Source organism: Oryctolagus cuniculus, chromosome 16 (genome assembly GCF_964237555.1).
Source record: "Oryctolagus cuniculus chromosome 16, mOryCun1.1, whole genome shotgun sequence".
Lineage (NCBI taxonomy): Eukaryota > Metazoa > Chordata > Mammalia > Lagomorpha > Leporidae > Oryctolagus > Oryctolagus cuniculus.
Window position 1 is genome coordinate 58,520,377 of NC_091447.1, and position 22,503 is coordinate 58,542,879.

The 22,503-nt window shown below is 75.1% G+C and overlaps 3 protein-coding genes and 1 non-coding gene across 9 annotated transcripts; 3 read left to right on the forward strand and 1 right to left on the reverse strand.

Annotated features, from left to right (window-relative positions):
* The first annotated feature begins 885 nt into the window (after positions 1-885).
* On the forward strand, positions 886-6,996 carry WDR18 (WD repeat domain 18). The gene is made up of 10 exons (XM_051841861.2): positions 886-1,496; positions 2,412-2,522; positions 2,929-3,062; positions 3,138-3,279; positions 4,350-4,493; positions 5,095-5,159; positions 5,243-5,367; positions 5,697-5,863; positions 6,602-6,670; positions 6,763-6,996. Exons 1-10 carry the CDS (start codon positions 1,197-1,199, stop codon positions 6,892-6,894), a joined length of 1,389 nt encoding a protein of 462 aa, XP_051697821.2. The 5' UTR covers positions 886-1,196; the 3' UTR covers positions 6,895-6,996.
* A 154-nt stretch (positions 6,997-7,150) lies between these two features.
* Positions 7,151-14,465, forward strand: GRIN3B (glutamate ionotropic receptor NMDA type subunit 3B). Of its 3 annotated transcripts, XM_070058449.1 has the most exons (10): positions 7,151-8,991; positions 9,894-10,486; positions 10,572-11,069; positions 11,214-11,610; positions 12,483-12,628; positions 12,783-12,898; positions 12,999-13,150; positions 13,240-13,404; positions 13,494-13,561; positions 13,656-14,465. In XM_070058449.1, the coding sequence occupies exons 1-10, from the start codon at positions 8,566-8,568 to the stop codon at positions 14,005-14,007; spliced, it is 2,913 nt and encodes a 970-aa protein (XP_069914550.1). In that variant the 5' UTR covers positions 7,151-8,565; the 3' UTR covers positions 14,008-14,465. The 3 variants fall into 3 exon arrangements, with proteins under 3 accessions (XP_069914550.1, XP_051697818.2, XP_051697816.2); XM_051841858.2 differs by having other exon boundaries at positions 10,572-11,610; XM_051841856.2 differs by lacking the exon at positions 12,483-12,628 and having other exon boundaries at positions 10,572-11,610; positions 13,656-13,793.
* TMEM259 (transmembrane protein 259) lies at positions 14,093-21,092 on the reverse strand. 4 transcript variants are annotated; one of them, XM_070058451.1, is made up of 11 exons: positions 20,679-21,091; positions 18,717-18,980; positions 18,285-18,381; positions 17,544-17,654; positions 17,346-17,468; positions 16,688-16,788; positions 16,392-16,449; positions 16,230-16,262; positions 16,006-16,138; positions 15,322-15,421; positions 14,093-15,192 (listed from the first exon to the last, which is right to left on the reverse strand). In XM_070058451.1, exons 1-11 carry the CDS (start codon positions 20,901-20,903, stop codon positions 14,668-14,670), a joined length of 1,770 nt encoding a protein of 589 aa, XP_069914552.1. In that variant the 5' UTR covers positions 20,904-21,091; the 3' UTR covers positions 14,093-14,667. The 4 variants fall into 4 exon arrangements, with proteins under 4 accessions (XP_069914552.1, XP_051697824.1, XP_051697823.1 ...); XM_051841864.2 differs by having other exon boundaries at positions 16,230-16,313; positions 18,717-18,824; positions 20,679-21,090; XM_051841863.2 differs by having other exon boundaries at positions 16,230-16,313; positions 20,679-21,088.
* Positions 21,093-21,423: 331 nt separating this feature from the next.
* Positions 21,424-21,530, forward strand: LOC127489912 (U6 spliceosomal RNA). Its single transcript, XR_007917761.2, has one exon. It is a non-coding gene; the product is annotated as a U6 spliceosomal RNA (small nuclear RNA).
* The last annotated feature ends 973 nt before the right edge of the window (positions 21,531-22,503 follow it).

Genomic DNA, 22,503 nt, shown 5'->3' on the forward strand with positions numbered 1-22,503 from the left:
CCCGGCCTCCCCGCGGCCGCAGGTGCCCCTCGCCGGCCACCCTGGGCACGGCGCGCGGAGGCGGCTCCAGCTGCCGGACGCCGGGCGCGGGGACAGCAGTGCAAGGGGGCGGCGGGGAGGGGGCCCAGCGAAGCCCCCGGGGTGTGGACTTTGTCCAGCTGCCCGGCACAACTGGTCCGTCCTCATTCCAGGGACCGGGCTGGGGGCGGGGCGACCTCTGACCTCCCGAGGCCGGCCAGGCCCGTCCCCGGGGACGCGGGGGTGGGGGCGCAGGGGCAGCTGGAGAGGCCAGTGCGGGGCGGGCGCAGCGCTCTCCCGCGTCCAGCCGCCGCCGGGCTTCTTGCGAAATGGGTGCCCGTGGCGCACAGCTGCCGGGCAGGCCCCAGGGTCCCGGAACCTGGGGAGGGAGACGTCCAGGCCGGAGGGGCCCAGCCGAGGACGGGGACCGGGGCGGGGCGGGGCGGGACCCCACCCGCCGCGCGCCGGGGAGCCACGGGACCCACCCCCGCGCCGGGGAGCCCCGAGTAGTGCCTCGACCCCACCCACTCCGCTCCCCGGGAAGACCCCGACAGAGCCCCGGGCTCCCGTGGGCATTTGGGGGCTCCCCCTCGCGGCTCCAGGTCTCTGTTTAAAAGCTGTCAATCACACTTCTCACGCAGTTTTAAAGCAACACCTGGGGAGGCTGGGAAACCGAATCCACCCAAAGCGCCCCCACTACCCCGCGGCGGGCCAGCCCCCCGGGGCCCCCGCCCCCGCCCCCGCCCCGCGGCCAGGTGGGCCGGGGCGCCCCAACCTCGCGGCCGGCGTCCAGGCGGCTCGCGCCTGCCCCCTGGCGGCCGAGCGGGGCGCCGCGCTCCTAGAAGGCGCTCGCTCCCACGACACGCGCGCCACGCCCGGGGGCGCCCCGCGGCCCGCGCGGGGGTCTGAGGGAAGCTCCGACCGCGAGGGGTCCACTGAGGCCCGCGAGGTCGGCCCTGTATTTTATTATTCGCACGTTATGAAGAACACACGCGCGAAAGGGACAGCGGCTCGGCCATCGGCCTACAAGGCCTGGGAAGAAGCGGCCAGGCGGGCCCTTCCCCGGCGCAGCGGCTCGGCCTCGACAGACAGCGCCAAGACCCCCGCGCGGGTCCAGCCGCCACGCCGGGCCGGAAAGCCCCCTCCTCCGGCCGGCCCCCTCGCCGGGGCAAGTGCGCATGCGCGCGCGCCGCTCTAGCCCGCTCGGCGCCGCCGGGCGCGCCTTGTTGGTGACGTCGCACATCCGGGGCGGTGGCAGCGGCGGCAACATGGCGGCGCCCATGGAGGTGGCCGTGTGTACGGACTCGGCGGCGCAGCTGTGGAGCTGCGTGGTGTGGGAGCTGCACTCGGGCGCCAACCTGCTCACGTACCGCGGCGGGCAGGCGGGGCCGCGCGGGCTGGCGCTGCTCAACGGCGAGTACCTGCTGGCGGCGCAGCTGGGCAAGAACTACATCAGCGCCTGGGAGGTGCAGCGCAAGGTGCGACGGCGCGGGCCGTGTCCGCAGCCGGGCGCGCGGGCCGGAGGCGGCGGGCGGCCGGCCGGCGGGGACAGCCCGCGCACGCCCTGGAGCGGGCTGGGGTCGCTTAGCCCGCCCTGCGCCTGCGCGGCTCTCCGGCGGCGGGTGGGCGCGCCCGGGCTTTGTGCGCACGCGCGCAGTGAGGGTGGGCTTGGGTCGGGACTGGGGGGCAGGGTCCCTGGGAAGCCGACTTCCCGGGCCCGCGCGCACCTAGGGGCTAGGGGGGCGTGTCCGAGAGGCGGAAGCTGCGCGGAGCGTGGGGGTCCGAGGAGGAGGGGGCAGCCCTCGGCCACAGGGGTCCGCCTGAGGGCCAGTCCAGGAGCCCCCGGAAACAGCCGGCCCTTGCCATCCGGGCGCGCCGCGCCCCCTCCTCGAAGTGCAGCCCCAGCGCCGCCTGCTGCGCCCCGCCCCCGTGCCGTCTTCCCATTTGTTGGTTGGGTTAGCGGCAGAGAGAGAGAGGTCTTGCATCCGCGGGTTCACTCCCCAAGTGGCCGCAGCTGGGCACCAGGAGCTCCGTCCAGGTCTCCCACGTGGGTGCAGAGGGCCACGCACCTGGGCCGTCTGCTGCTGCCTTCCCAGCTGTGTGAGCAGGGAGCAGGCTCGGAAGTGCAGCAGCCGGGACTCGAACTGGTGCCCCAATGGGATGCCCGCTCTGCAGACGGCGGCGTTGCCCGCTGGGCCCCAGCGCGGGCCCCAGCGGTGTCCCCACTCCAGAGGGGTCAGGATCTGGGCCTCACGACAGGCAGGACCTGGGCGCGGGCACCTGGCCCCTCGCCCGGGAAGCAGCCCCCACCCGCAGCCCCTGGCTGAGCCCGAGCTGGGCCCCGCCCACGCCGGTGCGGCTCCACGCCCACCCCACGCCCCCTCGTGTCCTAGGACCAGCTCCAGCAGAAGATCATGTGTCCTGGGCCCGTCACCTGCCTGGCCACGTCGCCCAACGGCCTCTACGTCCTCGCGGGCATCGCGGAAAGCATATACCTGTGGGAGGTAGGGACACGGGGCTCCCACGCGAGACGCCTGCCCGGGGCGGCCCTGGGGCGCCCGCAGGGGTGAGCCCAGTGCGGCGGGGCAGCGGGGACGGCTGCGGGCGCCCTCGAGGTCCGAGCGGCCTCTCGCTGGCCCTGATGGGGCTGAGCCGGCCTGGGCCTGCGGGTGCGGCTCTGTCTCCGTGGTCACTCGGGGCCCATCCGGGTGCACCTGCTCCGGGCCTGGCCGCGTCTCCCGCCAGGTGCTCCCGTCGGCGGCCCCGGCCTGGATCGGGCCCTACTGAGGGCTCGCTGGCCCAGGAGGCTCTCGGCGCCCCTGGGCCTGGCCGCCGGGTACGTGGGACTTGAATGGGGTGGCCCCCGCGTGGTCTCGCGGCAGCCCCCGGCCCCGCCCCTGCCCCTCCCAGGTGTGCACCGGGAACCTGCTGGTCATCCTGAGCCGCCACTACCAGGACGTCTCGTGCCTCAAGTTCACGGGTGACAGCGGCCACTTCCTGTCGGGCGGCAAGGACTGCCTGGTGCTGGCCTGGAGCCTCTGCAGGTAGCGCCGCCCCCGCCCCCGGCACAGGCGGAGGCGCCGGCCCGGGCTCCCCGCTGAGTGCCGCCCCGCCCCCAGCGTGCTGCAGGTGGACCCCACGAGGATCCCGGCCCCCCGGCACGTGTGGTCTCGCCACACCCTGCCCATCACAGACCTGCACTGCGGCTGCGGGGGCCCCCTGGCCCGGGTGGCCACCTCCTCGCTGGACCAGACAGTGAAGGTAGCGCCCGCCCCAATGGCCGTGACGCCTCCTCCCCCGCGGGGGCCGGGCCGGGGGTGTGGGCTCGGCCTGGGGGGTGGCTGCTGTGGGTGCTGCTCCCCTCCCCCTCGTGCCCCCAGCTCTGGGAGCCCCGCCCCACCCCGCCCACCCCTGTGCCCCAGCTGTGGGAGCCCCGCCCCACCCCGCCCACCCCTGTGCCCCCAGCTCTGGGAGCCCCACCCCTCCCCCACCCGCCCCTGTGCCCCAGCTCTGGGAGACCCGCCCCCACCCCGCCCGCCCCTGTGCCCCAGCTCTGGGAGCCCCGCCCCACCCCGCCCACCCCTGTGCCCCAGCTCTGGGAGCCCCGCCCCCACCCCACCCTGCCCTGTGCCCCAGCTCTGGGAGACCCGCCCCCACCCCGCCCGCCCCTGTGCCCCAGCTGTGGGAGACCCGCCCCCACCCCGCCCACCCCTGTGCCCCAGCTCTGGGAGACCCGCCCCCACCCCTGCCCACCCCTGTGCCCCAGCTCTGGGAGCCCCGCCCCCACCCCGCCCACCCCTGTGCCCCAGCTCTGGGAGCCCCGCCCCCACCCCGCCCACCCCTGTGCCCCAGCTCTGGGAGCCCCGCCCCTGTGCGCCAGCTCTGGGAGCCCCGCCCCCACCCCCGCCCGCCCCTGTGCCCCCAGCTCTGGGAGCCCCACCCCCACCCCGCCCACCCCTGTGCCCCAGCTCTGGGAGCCCCGCCCCCACCCCCGCCCGCCCCTGTGCCCCAGCTGTGGGAGCCCCACCCCCACCCCGCCCACCCCTGTGCCCCCAGCTCTGGGAGCCCCACCCCCACCCCGCCCACCCCTGTGCCCCAGCTCTGGGAGCCCCGCCCCTGTGCCCCAGCTCTGGGAGACCCGCCCCCACCCCCGCCCACCCCTGTGCCCCCAGCTCTGGGATCCCCGCCCCCACCCCGCCCACCCCTGTGCCCCAGCTCTGGGAGCCCCGCCCCTGTGCCCCCAGCTCTGGGAGCCCCGCCCCCACCCCCGCCCGCCCCTGTGCCCCAGCTGTGGGAGCCCCGCCCCCACCCCGCCCACCCCTGTGCCCCAGCTGTGGGAGCTGTCCTCGGGGGAGCTGCTGCTGTCCGTGCTGTTCGACGTGGGCATCATGGCTGTCACCATGGACTTGGCCGAGCACCACATCTTCTGCGGAGGCAGCGATGGCTCCATCTTCCAGGTGGACCTCTGCACGTGGGTGAGTGGCCCTCTGCCCCGGGTGGGTGGCCCTCTGCCCCGGGTGAGTGGTTCTCTGCCCCGGGTGGGTGGCCCTCTGCCCCAGGTGGGTGGCCCTCTGCACCTGGGTGGGTGGCCCTCTGCCCCTGGGTGAGTGGGTGGGTGGCCCTCTGCCCCTGGGTGAGTGGGTGGGTGGCCCTCTGCCCCTGGGTGAGTGGGTGAGTGGCCCTCTGCCCCGGGTGGGTGGCCCTCTGCCCCTGGGTGAGTGGCCCTCTGCCCCGGGTGGGTGGCCCTCTGCCCCTGGGTGAGTGGCCCTCTGCCCCGGGTGGGTGGCCCTCTGCCCCTGGGTGAGCGAGTGGGTGGCCCTCTGCCCCGGGTGGGTGAGTGGACCTCTGCACGTGGGTGAGTGGCCCTCTGCCCCGGGTGGGTGGGTGAGTGACCCTCTGCCCCTGGGTGGGTGGGTGAGTGACCCTCTGCCCCTGGGTGGGTGGCCCTCTGCCCCGGGTGGGTGGCCCTCTGCCCCTGGGTGAGTGGGTGAGTGGCCCTCTGCCCCGGGTGGGTGGCCCTCTGCCCCCGGGTGGGTGGCCGCGGCCCTGCCCCTCACCCCCTTCTCGGCCCCACAGCCCGGGCAGCGGGAGCAGAGCCTGCAGGCGGAGCAGGACCCCGGGAAGGTCTTCCGAGGGCACAGGTGGGCGCCGCCCAGAGGTGCGGGCGTCGGCGCGGCCCCCCCCGCGCTGAGCAGGGTCGCCACAGCTCGCGTGTGCCCCGCAGGAACCAGGTGACCTGCCTCTCGGTGTCCACGGACGGCAGCGTGCTGCTCTCGGGCTCCCACGACGAGAGCGTGCGCGTGTGGGACGTGCAGAGCAAGCAGTGCATCCGCACGGTGGCCCTCAAAGGTGGGGGCGGGGGCGGGCCGGGGGTGTGGCCTGGGGGCGGGGCCGCGGGTGGTGGGTGCCCAGTGGGAGGGGCGGGGGGCGGGGCGGGGGGTGGGGGCGGGGCCGAGGGTGGTGGGTGCCCAGTGGGGGGCGGGGTGGAGGTGGGGGCGGGGTGGGGGCGGGGCCGAGGGTGGTGGGTGCCCAGTGGGAGGGGCGGGATGGAAGTGGGGGCGGGGCCGAGGGTGGTGGGTGCCCAGCGGGAGGGGCGGGGCCGAGGGAAGGGGTGTCCCGCTGGGGGTGGGGCCCAGGGGCCGGCGGGGGCGGGGCCTGACTGCTGCCGCCGCCCCCAGGCCCCGTGACCAACGCCACCATCATGCCGGCGCCGGTCAGCATGCTCAGCTCCGACTTCCGGCCCAGCCTGCCACTGCCCTACTTCAACAAGCACCTGCTGGGCGCGGAGCACGGGGACGAGCCGCGCCGCGGGGGCCTCACCGTGCGCCTGGGCCTCCACCAGCAGGTGCGCGAGCGCCCGGGCCTCGCCTTCCCCCCTGGCCCCCACACTGCCCGGTCTGCAGAGGGCGGGGGTGCCTCTCCCAGGGTCCCCTGCGGATTCCGGGCCGGGTCCCGTCCTGCCGTGGGCCTGCCCATCCCCACCGGCCTTCAGGGGCCGGCCTGTGTCCTTGGCGTGTGACGTCACCGTCTGCTTGGCTCTGGACGCTGGCCGCCTGTCCCCGCACGTCCCTGCGCCGCAGGCTGATTCACAGCCGCAGGGCACCGTCTGCAGGACCCACGCCAGGAGCGGCGTGAGGCGGGGACACTGCAGGGACACTCGGAGGCCTGGGGGGGGGCTGGGCTGGCCACTGCGGGCGTGGGGGGGGACCCGCCTCCCAGCCGTGGCGCGGGTCAGGTCAGGGGCTCCCGAGGGCTCCTCTCCAGGCCTCCGGGCAGTGCTGCCCCTCCCAGCGTGGGCTCCCGGGAGGCCCCAGGGGCTGTCCGCCCCCCTGCAGCGCCCGGGCTTGGGAGGACGGGCAGGGCTCCAGGGCTCCAGGCCCAGACTGTCCAGGAGATGGACAGCCTCTCCTGCCTGAGCCCTGCCCGGGGCCTCCTTGTCCTTGGCCGGGCCTGGCCCAGGGACCCCGGGGCACGCTGGCAGCGTCCAGAGGGGCGGGGTCGGAGACGGAGCCCCCCGTGGTCGGCAGGGGGCAGCCCCTCCTGGGCGGCCTGAGGGGCGGGCTCAAGCTGCCCTCGCTTGCAGGGCTCCGAGCCCAGCTACCTGGACCGGACGGAGCAGCTGCAGGCGGTCATGTGCGGCACCATGGAGAAGGTGGGCGGGGCCTCTGGTGGGCGGGGCCGCGGGCGGCACAGGGGTGCGCGGTGGGGCGTCCATGCTGACCTGCGCGCCTGCCCCCCGCCCAGAGCGTGCTGGGCGGCCAGGACCGGCTGCGCGTGCGCGTGTCCGCGCTGGAGGACGAGGTGCGGAGCCTGCGCAAGATCAACCGCGACCTCTTCGACTTCTCCACGCGCATCATAACGCGGCCGGGCAAGTGAGGCGGGCAGCGGCCCCCCGGCCCCGGCTCCGCGCGTGCCCGCTGGGGTCCCGTGCCGCGTGCCCACTGGCGCTGCTTTTTGTAACAAAAGATGTGAAAACTCTGTCGGCCTCTGTCCTGTCCCTGCGTGGGGGGGCGGCCGAGCCCCGGGCGCCTCCTGGCCCGCGTGCCAGAGGCCACGGTGATCCAGGCGGCCGTGGGGAGGGGTCTTGCTGTCGGGAAAGCCGGCTGGGTCCAGTGGGCCTGGGGGCGCAGTGCCCGGCCCTCAGGGAGAAAGCGGGGCCTCTTGTCGTGCAACCCGTGTCCAGCGGGGTGACCCCTGGAAGCCCCTCCCGAGGGACGGCTGCTGTGTCCCCTCCACAGGCCCCGGAGGGCCCCACCCGTGGGGGCCACAGCTGGTTCTGGGGCCGGCCATGCCACGCCCGGGGAGGGCTGCGTGCCCCCACTTCCTGGGGATGCTGCCAGCCAGCGCCTGGAGCCCAGCCCAGCACCCAGAATCTTCCAGAAGGCTGCCCGCGACTGACAGCCCTGCCCAGTGGGTGATTTAGCGGGTGCGGTAATGACCGGCCGCGAGCCAGTACCGTTCCTGCTTTTAGGCTAATTCGTGTCCTGTCCCCGCTGGGGCTTGGCCTGGCGCTGGCGGCCGGGCTACCCCCCCTTAGCCAGAAGGCCCACGGGGGTTCCGTCCAGCCGCTGGCCCACCTTGCGCTGCCGGGGCAGGGTGCCTGTGCTGGCCCAGGGGCTGCAGCCGCGGGCCTGGGTCCCGCTGGTTCTGCCCAGGAACACGGCCCGGGATGGCCCAGCTGTCCTCGGCTTCCAGCCTGCAGGTGGTGCTAGGGCTCCCCTGGCTTCCTTGCCGGCCTGCCCAGGGCCAGTGCGCTGGGGGGACGGAGCCTGCGCCTCCCACTGCTGACCTCATCCTCGGCCCGGGGTGGGAGGGGCCCTCCGGGAGCAGGCGGGCGGTGGGGACGACGGCCGGGCCGCCCTGCTGGCTCTCGGCTTTGGTTTGCTCCGTGGGGTTTCGTCTGTGACCCTGGTGTGTGTGAAGAGGATCCACCGAGTGTAGACCGTTAGGGCCAAGTGTCCACGCTGCCTGAGGGGTCCTAGCAGCCCTGGCTTCCTGGCGCCCCCAGCCGGGGTGAGCCTGGCCCACCCGTGTCCATCTGGCGCCAAGGCTGCAGAGACCCGGTCCGCTGCCCTGCGCGAGTTCACAAGCCAGGAACTGCGAAGGTCGTGGAGGGGGCAGAAGTCAGCGCGGAGCCCCTGCTGTGCGCAGACGCCCCTGTGCCCAGAGCGGTGTGGACGGCCGCCCCCGGGGAGGGCCAGGAGGGGGCAGGGCTGTGCCAGGCGGGCGTCAGCCGTGGGTGTGGGTGGGAGAGGCGTCCTCAGCCCCAGGTGGCCTGGACGGGTCCTCCTGCCGGCTCCCTTCTGAGCAGGGGGCTGGCGTGGTCAGGGGTCGCGACGCTGGGGAGCGCGGATGGCCCCGGTGTCCTCGGGCAGAGCCAAGCAGGGAGGGGCCCGCGTGGCCGTCGGGGCGTGACCCTCCCTCCCCGCTCCGAGGCGGTGACGGCGGACGCGGGTTGGCGGAGGGGCCGGCAGGGGCGGGGAGCGAGCGTCTGGCCCGGGCGCGGTGGCTCCCGCAGCTGTGCCCGCGGCCAGCGGCAACTTTGCCATGGAGTTGGTGTGGACGCTGGGGCTCGCGCTGGCGCTGGCGCTGGGGCCTGCGCCCGCCGGGGGACACCCACAGCCGTGCGGCGTTCTGGCGCGCCTGGGGGGCTCCGTGCGCGTGGGCGCCCTTCTGCCCCGCGCGCCCACCGCCCGCGCCCGCGCCCGCGCCGCCCTGACCCGGGCCGCGCTGGCGGCGCGGCTGCCGCACAACCTGAGCCTGGAACTGGTGGCCGCGGCGCCCCCCGCCCGCGACCCCGCCTCGCTGGCCCGGGGCGTCTGCCAGGCGCTGTCGGCGCCCGGCGTGGCGGCCCTGCTCGCCTTCCCGGAGGCGCGGCCCGAGCTGCTGCAGCTGCACTTCCTGGCGACTGCCACCGGGACCCCCGTGCTCAGCGTGCTGCGGCGGGAGGCGCGCGCGCCCCTCGGCGCCCCGGTACGCGCGGACGCCCGCGTTCAGGATGCGCGGGACCAGGACTCCCGGGGCGGGGGGCGCGGGGACGGGCGCCTGGACGCGAAAGGGGGGAGCTCCAGGGCGCAGGGGCCCGGCCGGGGCTGCCCGGGACCCTCTGCAGGGGTGCGGAACGCCGGTGAGACCAGGTCTTGGTGGTGGAGGGCGCCCCTCCCGACGGGACCCCCGCCGATTTCCAGCCCCAACCTCGCGGCTTTCCACACCCCCGCCACGGGTGTGTGCTGGGTTCCGCCGGCCTGGACCTGCCTCCTGGCGGACCCTCCCCTTCTCCCAGGGCCCCACAGCCCCTCGGTGTTGTTCTCTTCTTGGTCCCCTGGGGCCCTGGTTTCCGGAGGAGTGGGCACTGGCAGGGCTGAGGTCGGAGTCCGCTGGGTCAGAGGGAGACCCCCTAGGGCCAGCACCAGCCCGCGGCCTCTCTCTTCCACACCTGCCTGGGAGCCTCCTGCAGGAGGACGCTAGCATTGGAAGAAGCATGGGGTCGCATTGACCCTGCTCTGGGGTCCCCCCACCCCCGCCCCTGCAGGACCGAAACCCCGGGCTGTGGCGCCCTCTGCTGCCAGCTTCCAGAGCTGCAGGGAGCCTGGCCCCAGACACCCTGCCCACCTCAGGTGTCTGGCCAAGCACTCGTCCTTATTACGCTAAGAGCAATGCTGGAGAACTTTCCAGAAGCCGGCTTGCCCGGCCCAGGAGCCTTAGGAGGGAGCAGGCTGGCCACGGCCCTGGGGGAGCTCAGAGGGAAGTGGGGGTCGGCCTGGAGGGAGACGGGGTGCCAAGTGGGAAAGCAACGCAGTAAGGGTGGCCAGGCCCCGGGAGGCAGAGACGGGGGGCGGGGCCACCGGCCCTCACTGCTGCCCCCTCGTCCCCAGACCCCGTTCCACCTGCAGCTGGACTGGGGCTGCCCACTGGACACCCTGCTGGAGGTCCTCGTGTCCGTGCTGCGGGCCCACTCCTGGGAGGACGTTGGCCTGGTGCTCTGCCGCGCCCGGGACCCCGCAGGTCTGCTGGCCCTCTGGACACGCTGGGCCGGCCGGGCACCCCGGCTCGTGCTGAACCTGGGCCGGCCTGACACCGGGGCTGCGGGGCTGCGGGCACGCCTGGCCCCGCTGGGGGCGCCGGTGGGCGCAGAAGGCCCAGTGCCCGTGGCCGTCCTGCTCGGCTGTGACGCGCCCCGTGCCCGCCGGGTGCTGGAGGCCGCGCCCCGGGGCCCCCGCTGGCTGCTGGGCACCCCACTGGCTGCGGAGGCCCTGCCCACCGCGGGCCTGCCGCCCGGGCTGCTGGCGCTGGGCGAGGTGGCCCGGCCCCCGCTAGAGGCCGCCATCCACGACGCCGTGGAGCTGGTGGCCCGAGCTCTGGGCAGCGCGGTCCTCGTGCGGCCGGAGCCCACCCTGCACCCCGCCATGCTCAGCTGTGAGGACCTGCAGGCAGCCGGGTCAGACTCCTGGGGGCGCTTCCTGGCCCGGTGAGTGGGACGTCGGCCGTGCCCGGTGCTGTGCGGTGGGGTTCCGAGGCCTGAGCATCCCCACTGACCCCCACCCCGCCCGCAGGGTCCTGGCCAACACGTCTTTCCAGGGCCACACGGGGCCAGTGTGGGTGACCAGCACCTCCCGGGTGCACCTGTCTCGGCGATTCAAGGTGTGGAGCCTGCGCAGTGACCCGCTGGGCGCCCCGGCCTGGGCCACGCTGGGCAGCTGGCGGGACGGGCGGCTGGAGCTGGAGCCGGGCGCCGCCGCGGCCGCCGCGCGGCCCCCACCCCCGCCGGGGGCCCAGGCCCGGCCCAAGCTGCGCGTGGTGACGCTGGTGGAGCACCCCTTCGTGTTCGCCCGGGAGCCGGACGAGGACGGGCAGTGCCCGGCGGGGCAGCTGTGCCTGGACCCCCGCACCAGCGACTCGGCCGCCCTGGACGCGCTGTTCGCCGCGCTGGCCAACGGCTCGGCGCCGCGGAGCCTGCACAAGTGTTGCTACGGTTACTGCATCGACCTCCTGGAGCGGCTGGCCGAGGACGCGCCCTTCTCCTTCGAGCTGTACATCGTGGGGGACGGCAAGTACGGCGCCCTGCGGGGCGGCCGCTGGACCGGCCTGGTGGGCGACCTGCTGGCCGGCAGGGCCCACATGGCCGTCACCAGCTTCAGCATCAACTCGGCCCGCTCCCAGGTGGTGGACTTCACCAGCCCCTTCTTCTCCACCAGCCTGGGCATCCTGGTGCGGGCCCGCGACGCCGCCTCGCCCATCGGCGCCTTCATGTGGCCGCTGCACTGGTCCACGTGGCTGGGCGTGTTCGCGGCGCTGCACCTCACCGCGCTCTTCCTCACGCTGTACGAATGGCGCAGCCCCTACGGCCTCACGCCCCGCGGACGCAACAGGACCACCGTGTTCTCCTACTCCTCCGCCCTCAACCTCTGCTACGCCATCCTGTTCGGCCGCACGGTGTCCAGCAAGACGCCCAAGTGCCCCACCGGCCGCTTTCTCATGAACCTCTGGGCCATCTTCTGCCTGCTCGTGCTGTCCAGCTACACGGCCAACCTGGCCGCCGCCATGGTGGGGGACAAGACCTTCGAGGAGCTGTCGGGCATCCACGACCCCAAGGTGGGCGAGACCCGGGCCGGGCGGGGCGGGGCGGGGCGGGGCCAGCCCGAGGCACAGCCAGGCTGGCGTGGGGCCGGGCGGGGGCGCTGGAGGGCTGGGCAGAGCCCTGCTGGGGGGCGCTCCGGTCCACATATTCTGTCCTTAAAGACTTAATCTGAAAGGCCGAGAGCTCTCCCACCTGCTGGTTCACTCCCCTAATGCCTGCAACAGCCAGCGTTGGGCCAGGCCGGAGCCACGAGCTCCATCCGGTCTCCCCCGTGGGTACGGGGTCCGAGCACTGAGGCCATCGTCCACTGCCTTCCCAGGTGCATTAGCAGGAGCTGGAGCACCAGGACTGGAGCCGGGGCCCGTGTTGGGTGCGGGGGTGGCACGCTGTGGCTTTGTCGTTTTGCCCGCCCCGTTTTTTTTTTTTTTGTATGGAAATTTCCCGGTGCAGCACCGCCAGCCCCTGCCGCGCTCCCAAACCACCCGGCGGCTCCAGGCTGGCGTCGCCCCCGGCCCACCTCTCCCCTCCCTCGGATTTGCCGGACCTGGGCAGGCTCTGCTCCCCACGCTGCCCGCATCCGTGCAGGCCGTGGCGACCCAGAGCTGGGCAACAGAACCCGCACACAGCGCCTTGCGCGTGGGAGCGCTCCGCAGCCCCGGGGTCGCGCCGGGCTGACGGCTGCGGAGCTGCGGGGTTGGGCCCGAGGGTGGCGGGCGCAAGGCCCTAGCGGTGCCGCCGCCCTTGCGGGAGTTCGGTCGGCAGCATCCTGCACCCTCCACGCGAGGATCGAGAGGCGCTGCCAGTGGGGGCCGCGCGGGGCGGGCGCCCGGGGCTCGCGCGTGGGGAGGGCGCGCGGCGCGAGTCCCCCCGCGGGCGTCCCCCGCAGCTGCACCACCCGGCCCAGGGCTTCCGCTTCGGCACGGTGTGGGAGAGCAGCGCCGAGGCCTACATCAAGAAGAGCTTCCCGGAGATGCACGCGCACATGCGGCGCCACAGCGCGCCCACCACGCCGCACGGCGTGGCCATGCTCACGTGAGGCGCGGGCGGGCGGGGCGGGGCCGGGAGGGGCGTGGCCATGCTCACGTGAGGCGCGGGCGCGGCGGGCGGGGCCGGCCGGGGCGGGGCGTGGCCATGCTCACGTGCGGGGCGGGGCCGGAGCCCCGCGCTGAGCCGTCGCGACCCGCAGGAGCGACCCCCCCCAGCTCAACGCCTTCATCATGGACAAGTCGCTGCTGGACTACGAGGTCTCCATCGACGCCGACTGCCGGCTGCTGACCGTGGGCAAGCCCTTCGCCATCGAGGGTGAGTCGCGGGGCGCGGCGGGGGCGCGCGGGGGCAGGGGCGCGCGGGGGCGGGGGCGCGCGGGGCGCGGGCGGGGCTCCCGAGCGGCCGTGTCCCGCAGGCTACGGCATCGGACTGCCGCGGAACTCGCCGCTCACCGCCAACCTGTCCGAGTTCATCAGCCGCTACAAGTCGTCGGGCTTCTTCGACCTGCTGCACGACAAGTGGTACCGGATGGTGCCGTGCGGGAAGCGCGTCTTCGCGGTGACGGAGGTGGGCCGGGCCCCGGGTGGGGGCGGGGTGGGCCGGGCGGGGCCGAGCGCACCCCCGCGAGGGCCCGCCTCCCGCCCGCCCGCCCGCAGACCCTGCAGATGGGCGTCTACCACTTCTCGGGGCTCTTCGTGCTGCTGTGCCTGGGCCTGGCCAGCGGCCTGCTCAGCGCCCTGGGCGAGCGCGCCTTCTTCCACCTGGTGCTGCCGCACATCCGCCGGAGCCCGCGGCTGCAGTACTGGCTGCACACCAGCCAGGTGGGCGCGGGCCGCGGGGCGCGGGGTGGCGGGTGGCGGGTGGCGGGCCGCTCGGGCCCGGCGCCAGCAAGGCCTGTTCCGCATCTTAGAAGATCCACCGAGCCCTCAACACCGAGCCGCCGGAGGGGCCGGAGGAGCGGCCGGAGCCGGAGCCTAGGTAAAGACCCCAGCCCAGCCCAGCCCCGCCCCGCCCCGCCCGCCCGCCCCGCCGCAGTGGGAGCCGCTGCCCAGCGCCGCCGTCCCGTCCCCAGCGGCCCCGAGGAGCAGCGGCAGGACGCACCCGCCGAGTCGGAGGGCACCGCGCGCTGGAAGCGCGTGCGCCGGGCGGCGGGCAAGGAGCGCCGCGTGCGCTTCCTGCTGGAGGCCGCCGCGCCCGACGCCGAGCCCGCGGGCCCCGCCTGGCCGAGCTCCAACGGCCGCCCGCCCCGCGCGCCGCGCCCCGGCGAGCTGCAGGCGCTGGAGCGGCACATCGAGGCGGTGCGGGAGCGGCTGCGCCAGGCCCTCCTGCGGCGCGGCGACCTCCTGGCCCAGCTCCGGGACGGCGCCCGCCACCGCCCGCTGCGCCTGCTGCAGGGCAGGGCGGCCCCCGCGGGGCCCCGGTGACGCCGGGCGCACGAGCCCTCCCCCGGCTCGGCCTGCGCGGGGACCCCCGCCCGCCGCCCCGCCGGCACACACACAGGCGCAGAGCGGCGCTGTCCGGGGACAGTTTATTCTATATACAAACACAATTTTGTACACTGCAATTAAATAGAATGGAATGAGCGCTCCTCTGCATTCCTGACTGATTGGTTTGCCGCCCACCGCCCGCTGCACCGAGCAGGGCGGGAGCCTGGCGCCCGGGCCACCACCCCTGCTGTTGGCACCTGCACCCCCTCCCCGTGCCCGCACGACGGGGAGGGGCCCGGGCGGGGAAGGCACTGCAGAGGGAGCACCAGGCGGATGCCCACCCCCGGCCGCTGCGGCGCGGCGCGGCGCGGCCCGGCTTTCCTCCACGGCTCACGTGCGCGTGCGCAGACCTGCCTGCCCTCAGGCCTCGGCTCCACCTCCACCAAGCCCCGCCCAGAACCACCGAGCCCCTCCCACCCCCTCCTCCGAGCCGGCACACACCTGGGGCAGAAGGCTGGCTTCCCGGCAAACGGGGCGAAACCCCAAAACCAACCACAGCAGGCCGGGCAGGCCGAGGAAGGGGTGCGCCCCGGGGCTCCCACCCCCCGGCTCCAGGGAGGCCGCCGGACCGAGGGTCGGTGTCGGCTGCAGGCAGGCTCAGGACGCGGCCTCGGAAGGCCCCTCCGCGGGGGCTGTGGGCACGGGGCTGGGGCCGCCCCCTGGGGCCGCCGCGGGGGCTGTGTCCGGCGCAGAGCCGCTCTGGGGGGCGCTGTCCGGGGGGGCGCTAGGGCTCGGGGGGCCGGGGGGCCGCCGCTCCAGGAGAGAGGCGCTCAGGCCCGAGAGGAAGGAGGCGTCCGTGATGATGGCCGCCGTCTCGGCCATCCAGCCCAGGTCGCCCCCGGCCGCGGCCGCCACGGAGGCCGCCACCGCCCCCAGGGAGCTGGGCGCCGAGGCCACAGGCCCAGGACCCCCGCTGGCCGCGGCCGCGCCAGGGCCCAGCGCCAGGGGCTGCGCGGCGGCGTCGGGGGCGGCGGGCGCGCCCGAGTTGTTGTTGAGGTCGTCAGGCAGGGCCGTGGGGGTCCCGGGGCCCAGGGGCGGGGTCCGCAGCAGCAGCTCCTGGATGCGGATCTGCTGCAGGATGGCCGGCAGCTCGTAGTGGTGGAAGAAGTAGATCATGGAATGCTGTGGGCGGAGCCAGGCGCAGGCTCAGGCCCCGCCTGCCCGCCGGTCCAGGGCGCAGGCGGGAGCCCCCCCAGCCCCGCCCCCAGCCCCAGCGGCAGCAGGGAGGCGCCGCTCGGGCCTGGGCCTCACCTGGATGAAGAGCCAGGAGGTGACCAGGGCCAGGCTGCTGTACTGCCCGTTGAAGCGGTAGTGGTAGGCGTAGAACGCGAAGTGGTACAGGTAGAAGAACCTGCAGGGTGGGGTGCGGCGTGAGCCCCCCTGGTGCCCGCCCCGCCCAGCTCCCGCCCCCTGCCGCCCCCGCCTCCTGCACCCTAGCCAGGTCCCCGTCCCCTCCCACAGAGGCCCCCCTCCTGCCCAGCTCCCGCCCCCTGCCGCCCCCGCCTCCTGCACGCTAGCCAGGTCCCCGTCCCCTCCCACAGAGGCCCCCCTCCTGCCCAGCTCCCGCCCCCTGCCGCCCCCACCTCTCCTGCGCCTTAGCAAGGTCCCCGGCCCCTCCCTGACGCCCGCATCCCCCCCACCAGCTCCCGCCCCCTACCGGCCCCGCCTCTCCCACCCAACCCCGCCCCCTGCCGCCCCATACTCCCACCCAAACCCCGCCCCCTGCCGCCCCCGCCTCTCCTGCGCCTTAGCCAGGTCCCCGGCCCCTCCCTGACGCCCGCATCCCCCCCAGCCCCCGCCCCCTGCCGGCCCCGCCTCTCCCCCCTAGCTCCCCGGCCCCGCCCCCTGCCACCCCAATTCCCCTCCCCCACCCAGTTCCCGGCCCCACCTCCCCCAACCCCGCCCCCTGCCCGGCCCCGCCCCGCCCGCCCTCACCGCAGCCAGTGGCGCTTGCTGGTGCTCGTGTGGCAGCAGATGGCGTCGTACTGGTCGGCCAGCCACACGATGAGGATGATGTAGAAGGCCGTGGTGGTGTCGTTGAAGAACTCGGACATGATGGCCTCCATCCCTGCGGGGACAGGGCGCGGGCTTGGCGCGGGGGGCGGGGCGGCCTGGGGGCGGGGCGGCCTGGGGGCGGGGCGGGGCGGGCGGGGGCTCACCCACGAGGGCCAGGATGACCGTCAGCAGCGGCGCTGCGGGGAAGGCGATGGCCATGTTCATCTCCAGCATCTGCAGCAGGTCCACTGCGGGCACAGGGCGCGGGCGGGGCCCGGTGAGGGCGGGGGCGGCGCCCACCGCGCCCCCGCCCGGCCGAGACTCACCGATGAAGACGAAGATCTGGTGGTGCGAGTAGCGCAGCAGCATGGACACGCTCAGGGTCTGCGGGAGGGCGGGGCGTGAGGGGCGGCCGCGGTCCCCGCCCCGCCCCCAGCTGCCGCATGGTCCCCCGCCCTGCCCCCGGCTACAGCCGCCCCGCCGCGCCCCGCCCCGCCCCCGCATGGTCCCCCGCCCCGCCCCCGGCTACAGCCGCCCCGCCCCGCGCCGCCCCCAGCTACAGCCGCCCCGCCCCGCCCCGCCCCCAGCTGCCGCATGGTCCCCCGCCCGCCCCGGCACTCACGAAGATGACCATGATGACGAAGGCGGCCAGGTAGGACGTGCGCGCCATCCACATGCTGACGAAGCGGTAGTGCTCGCCCGACACCACGTTCCGCAGGAAGCCTGGGGGGTGGGGGCCATGAGCCGGCCCGTCCCTGCCTTGCCCCCAGGCCAGGCCCCACCCCCAGGCCAGGCCCCGCCCCGGCAGCCCCTGGCCCCGCCCCCCCAGTTCCCAGGCCAGCCCCGCGCCGGCCTCGCCCACCCCCACCCTGCCCCCCCACCCTTGTTCTCGTCCTCAGCCAGGCCCTTCACGCAGGCCCCGCCCCCGGCCCCGCCCCCCACCCCCCCACCCCCGCCCCGCTCACCCTTGTTCTCGTCCTCCGCCAGGCCCTCCACGCAGGCCCAGCCCCGGCCCCGCCCCCCACCCCCCCCACCCCCGCCCCGCTCACCCTTGTTCTCGTCCTCCGCCAGGCCCTGCACGCAGGCCCCGCCCACCCCACCCCCGCCCCCCCTCACCCTTGTTCTCGTCCTCCGCCAGGCCCTTCACGCAGGCCCCGCCCCGCCCCCGGCCCCGCCCACCCCGCCCCCCGCCCCCGCTCACCCTTGTTCTCCTCGTCCTCCGCCAGGCCCTTCACGCAGGCCCCGCCCCGCCCCCCCACCCCACCCCCGCCCCCGCTCACCCTTGTTCTCCTCGTCCTCCGCCAGGCCCTTCACGCTGGACATGAGGATGTCGTCGTAGCCCAGGAACTCGTCCAGCAGCAGGCGGCTGAAGCGGTCCCCGAAGCACTGGTCCCGCGTGGGGTCTGGGGGCGGGGCAGGGGCAGGTCAGCCGCGGGCGCCTCCCTCGGCCAGGCCCCCCCGCGCCCGCCCCCACTCACCGAGCGTGACCACCATGACCGGGATGCTGAGGCGCTGCCGCGTGGCCTGCGACAGCCGCAGGAAGCCGTACTCCAGGGAGTACTCCACGATGTACTCGTCCTGCGGCCACACTGCGGGGGAGTGGGCGGGGCGGTCAGCGCGGGAGGGAGAGAGTGGGCGGGGCGGTCAGCGCGGGGTGGGGGTCAGTGCAGGGGCGGTCAGCGCGGGGCGGGGGTCAGTGTTGGGGAGTGAGCGGGGCGGTCAGCGCGGAGTGGAGGTCAGTGCAGGGGTGGTCAGCACGGGGAGGGGGTCAGCGCGGGGGAGTGGGGGGGTGGTCAGCGCGGGGGAGTGGGCGGGGCGGTCAGCGCGGGGTGGGGGTCAGTGCAGGGGCGGTCAGCGCGGGGAGGGGGTCAGCGCGGGGGAGTGGGTGGGGCGGACAGCTTGGGGGAGTGGGCGGGGCGGTCAGCGCAGGAGGGAGAGAGTGGGCGGGGCGGTCAGTGCGGGAGGGAGAGAGTGGGCAGGCGGTCAGAGCGGGGCAGGGGTCAGTGCAGGGGCCATCAGCACGGGGCAGGGGTCAGTGCAGGGGCGGTCAGCGCGGGGCAGGGGTCAGTGCAGGGGCGGTCAGCGTGGGGAGGGGGTCAGTGCAGGGGCGGTCAGCGCGGGGAGGGGGTCCTTGCCGGCTGCCCAGGGCCCTGCTGATAAGCTGGAGGCTCTGCTCCGGGACCCCCAGGCCCCAGAGCGGGTGGCCCGCGGCCCTGTACCTTTGGTGGGCGTCTCGGAGAAGGGGAACTCCTGGCTGTCGTTGGCCTCAGTGCCCCGCGGGGGCTTGAACGCCTTGGGCTCGATGTCCAGCTCAAACTGGGGAGGCGGAGCCAGAGTCAGGGCCCGCAGCAGCTCGGGCCTGCTGACCGCCCTGCGGGGACCCCACCCCGGCGCTGCCCCAGCCCCGGGGGTGGGCGCGTGGGGACAGCACCCAGGCCCCGACGGGAGGCCCTGGTCACGGCCGGCCCACGGCCCGCCCTCCCAGCACTGAGGCCGCCAGCCAGGGACATGGGGCCCCACAGCAGGCCCAGCCCTGGCCGGCCTCCGTTCTCGGCGCCCAGGCCCAGCCGACCCCTCCTCGTGGCCACTGGGGCGCTGGGAGGGCAGACCCCGCCCCCGGCAGGGGCCGCACGCCGGGCCTGGCGGCTCACCTGGACAGAGCTGTTCCCGAACATCTCCATGGTCAGCTCCTCGTCCTCGTCCTCCGGCTCCACGGCCAGCCCGGGGCAGCTCCCGGGGGCGCCGGCGCCGGCGCAGAACTGCAGGAAGACGGGCGCGCGGCTCGAGTTGTGCTGCACCTCCACGCGCAGCACGCCCTCCCGCGGCCAGCGGTCCCGCACGTGCTCCAGGCAGCTGATGGGCGAGCGGGAGAAGACGAAGTGGATGTAGGCCAGCACGAACAGCACGAACAGGGCCTGGGGGGACAGCGGGGTCAGCGCCGCGCAGCGCGGGAGAGCCTGGGCTCGCCCCCGCACCGGCACCCCCCGCCGGCGTCCACCATGGCCACCCGCCCCCGCACACGGCTGGACCCGGGCCGGGCGTCTCCCCTGCGAGGGTCGTCCCGGTGCACGCGCCCCCAGCCGCCTCTGTCCATCTGGCTGGCCCGAGCGGGCAGTGCCGCCTGTCCCCGGCCAAAGACCTCGCCTGTCTCAACAGCTGGGCGCCCACATCCTGCTGTGGCCGGCCACACCCCTGCCGCCCCCACAGCACCTGGACACGGCCAGGCCCCCGGACGGCTGTGAAGCCAAGACGGACGGCAGTGGGCTGACCGGGACCTGCGGGACGGGCGGCCTTCAGGAGGCGGGAGCTGGGACCCGCCGTGGGTGTGGCCGGACGCCGCACCTCCTGGTCCTGGGCCGGCCACGACACGCCTCGCGGGTTCACAGGCGGCCAAGGCACAGCCACAGAGCTGCAGCAGTCCCCGGCCAGCAGCCTGGGCAGCAGGGCCTGCCGGGGCGGGCCTTGCCTCCTGCCTCCCCACCTGTCTCTGGGGTCGGAGTGACCCTGGACACGGCTCCAGGCCGCATCTCCCCGTGCGGGGAGGGTGCAGAGCGCCCAAGGCCCAGCCCCGGGACCCGCGGCCGGCACCCTGGGTCCCCCCGCCGCCGGCACCCTGGGTCCCCCCGCCGCAGCCTTCCCAGGAACCCCGCGGGGGTGCCCGCCACTCCCAACCACCACCGCCCACGTCCACGCCACCACGGGTCAGGGCCCTCACCCCGTGGCAGGTCAGGCCGCCTGGCCCAGGCACCTGCTCTGTGCCTTGAAGCCAGCAGAGGCCACGGCCGAGGCCAGCAGGGTGGTCTGAGGCCGCGTCCCCAGCGCCTGGCGCCGCGTGGACACCACGGGCAGGAAGCAAGGTGCTTCCGGAACTCGGGGCAGCGCCGCGGCCGGCAGGAGGAAGCAGGCCACCAAGCTGGCCCGACAGCCGGTGAGCTTCCAGCAACCACACGGCGCCCGGGGCCGGCCACTCCACGCCCACGGAGGGGCCCCGCGAGGCCCCGCGGCCCCCTCGGCCGCCGCAGACCCGGCTGTCCGGAGGGGGCGGCGGCCCGGCGTGCGGCGTCCGGCTCCAGGCCGGGGACGGGCGGCCGAGGCGAGGTCCAGGGGGCTCCCCCTCCCTCCCACCTGCGGCAGGCGGGGCGCAGGCCGCCCCCGGCACCCCTGCACCCCCGCACCCGCGGGCGGGGCGCTGATGAAAACCGCCCTGCCCACTTCCCCACTTCCCCTGGCCGGAGGGAAACCCGGAACACGGGCGGCCCCCGGAGCCGGGCGAGCTCCTTCCGCGACCCCCTCCAGGCCCCCCAGAGCAGACCCGGGAGGGGCGGACCCCGGCGGGGGGGGGGGGAGCCGGAGGCCTGGCGACCTCAGCTGTCACTTTCGCGGTGAGGCGCGGGCAGGGGCGGGGGAGGCCCCGGGGAGGGGACACCCCCACCGGGAGGCGGGCGCCGGACCCTCCAGGCTGGGGAAGGCGCACCAGAGTGGGGTCAAAGGTCGGCGGCAAGTGCGGGACTGGAACGGGTGAACTTTCCGGAGGGGGCGGGCGGCAGGTCCCCCGGCAGGCGGGTGGCCCGGGGGTCGGGGGTCGGGGGTCAGGGGTCGGGGGTCGCGGTCACCTTGAGCAGCACGAAGAACTCGAAGAGCCGGCGGAAGGCGGGCGGGAAGAGCCGCGAGTAGGTCACGGCCATCTTGAAGAAGAGCGCGTGGAACAGCCGGTCGCGCACGTTGATGAGCGGGTTGGGGTTGAGGTTGGGGGTGCGCGGCCCGCGCGCGGGGGCCGGGCCGCCGCCGCCGCCGTTGGGCCCGGGCCCCGGCGCTCCGGGAGCCGCGTGCTCCGACATGCCGTCCGGCGTCGCGCCCTAACGGCCCGCGGGTGCCCGGGGACGCCTCCCGGCCGCCATCGGCGCCCCTTCGCGCCGCTCACGGCCCCCCGGCCGCCGCCGCCATCTTCCGCCTCCTCCGGGCCGCGGCCCTGCTGACCAACGAGCCGCCGCGCACGGCCAGAGCAGCCTCGCTGCGCCCGCGGGGCACCCTGGGATGCCGGCGGCCCGACCGCGGAGGCCCCGCCCCCACGCTCCGCGGCCCGCCTCGGCGGAGCCCGGGGGCGTGGCTGCGCGTGGCACTACTCGTTTGCATATTGCTTCCCAGGAGCCTTCGCGACTGAGAGGCCTCGTTTGAATTGTAACATTATGGGTAGTTTTAGGCTTAGATGTGACTCAAAGTAAGTAAGGGTACAGAAATTGTCCTTTTCTGTAGAACACGAAGGTACTATGCTCTCTGCGAAACTATACCAAAGGTACCCTAAATGTAAAGTAATTTTGTTAGTGACCTTTAAATACTAGCGGCAGGCACTGCTTGTTCGTGCTCGCTTCGGCAGCACATATACTAAAATTGGAACGATACAGAGAAGATTAGCATGGCCCCTGCGCAAGGATGACACGCAAATTCGTGAAGCGTTCCATATTTTGCTACCCCTTTCCACGAACAGCGTGCAGGAGGAGCCGGCCGGGTTCGCGTGGAGCCGCAGCCGTCGCGCGTGAATGCCCACGCAGGGTGTGCGTGACTGGGCGGTGAGCGCGGGGGCCGGGGGTCTACGCCGTCCGCTCTGCAGCCCACGCCCTGCTCCTGCCCTCTGGCACACACCGGAGCAGGTGAGAAGGCGGCCCGGGACCAGAGGGCACTGAACCCACAGCAGACGCACCCCGGGACACGGAGCTCCCGCGGTGCAGCGCCACGGCTCACAGGTGGGCCCGGCGGGGCCACGGTCGCCGCAGCTCTGCCCGCAGCAGCGCTGTGACTTTGTTTCCCTTACCTATTTGATAGGCAGGGGCCTCACCGAAGGAGCCGCGCGCCGCCTTGCGGGCTCACACGGCACCTGGTCCCCGCAGCTCTCCGGCCCCGGTCAGGGCTGCGCCCGCGACCCCGCCCGCCCCTGTCGCGCCTCCGTGCTCGCTCGGCCCCCGCCGCCGCCGCCCCCGTGGGTGGGTTCACGCGGGAGGGGACAGAGGCGCCCTCCCCGAGGGACAGGCCTGTGGGACATCGCCTGTCCCTGACCCCGCAGCCGTCCACCCCGGGGCCCTGCGCTGGGGCCAGTGTGGAAGGTGCGCTCCCACCTGGGCGGCCGGGTCCCAGGTTCTGGACTCCCACGGGGCACGCGCACGAGCCCAGCAGTGGAGAGCGACCCGGAGGGGACGCACGTGTGCATCCTCCGTCTGCGAGGTGGGACCTGGTGGGAGGGCCGGTGTGGGATGCGCCGGGCTGGGGGGACACGCCTGCCCCCTCGCACGCCTGCTGGCGCTGTAAGGAAACTCTGGACGGCACGGAAGCCGGCCCTGACGCCCCCAGTGTGCCGGTGTCCTGCCCCAGGCGGCTCTGTTAGGGGCAGCTCAGGGACAAGAAGTCACCTACAGGACAGGGTCACACCCATAGCTCCCTGTGTCC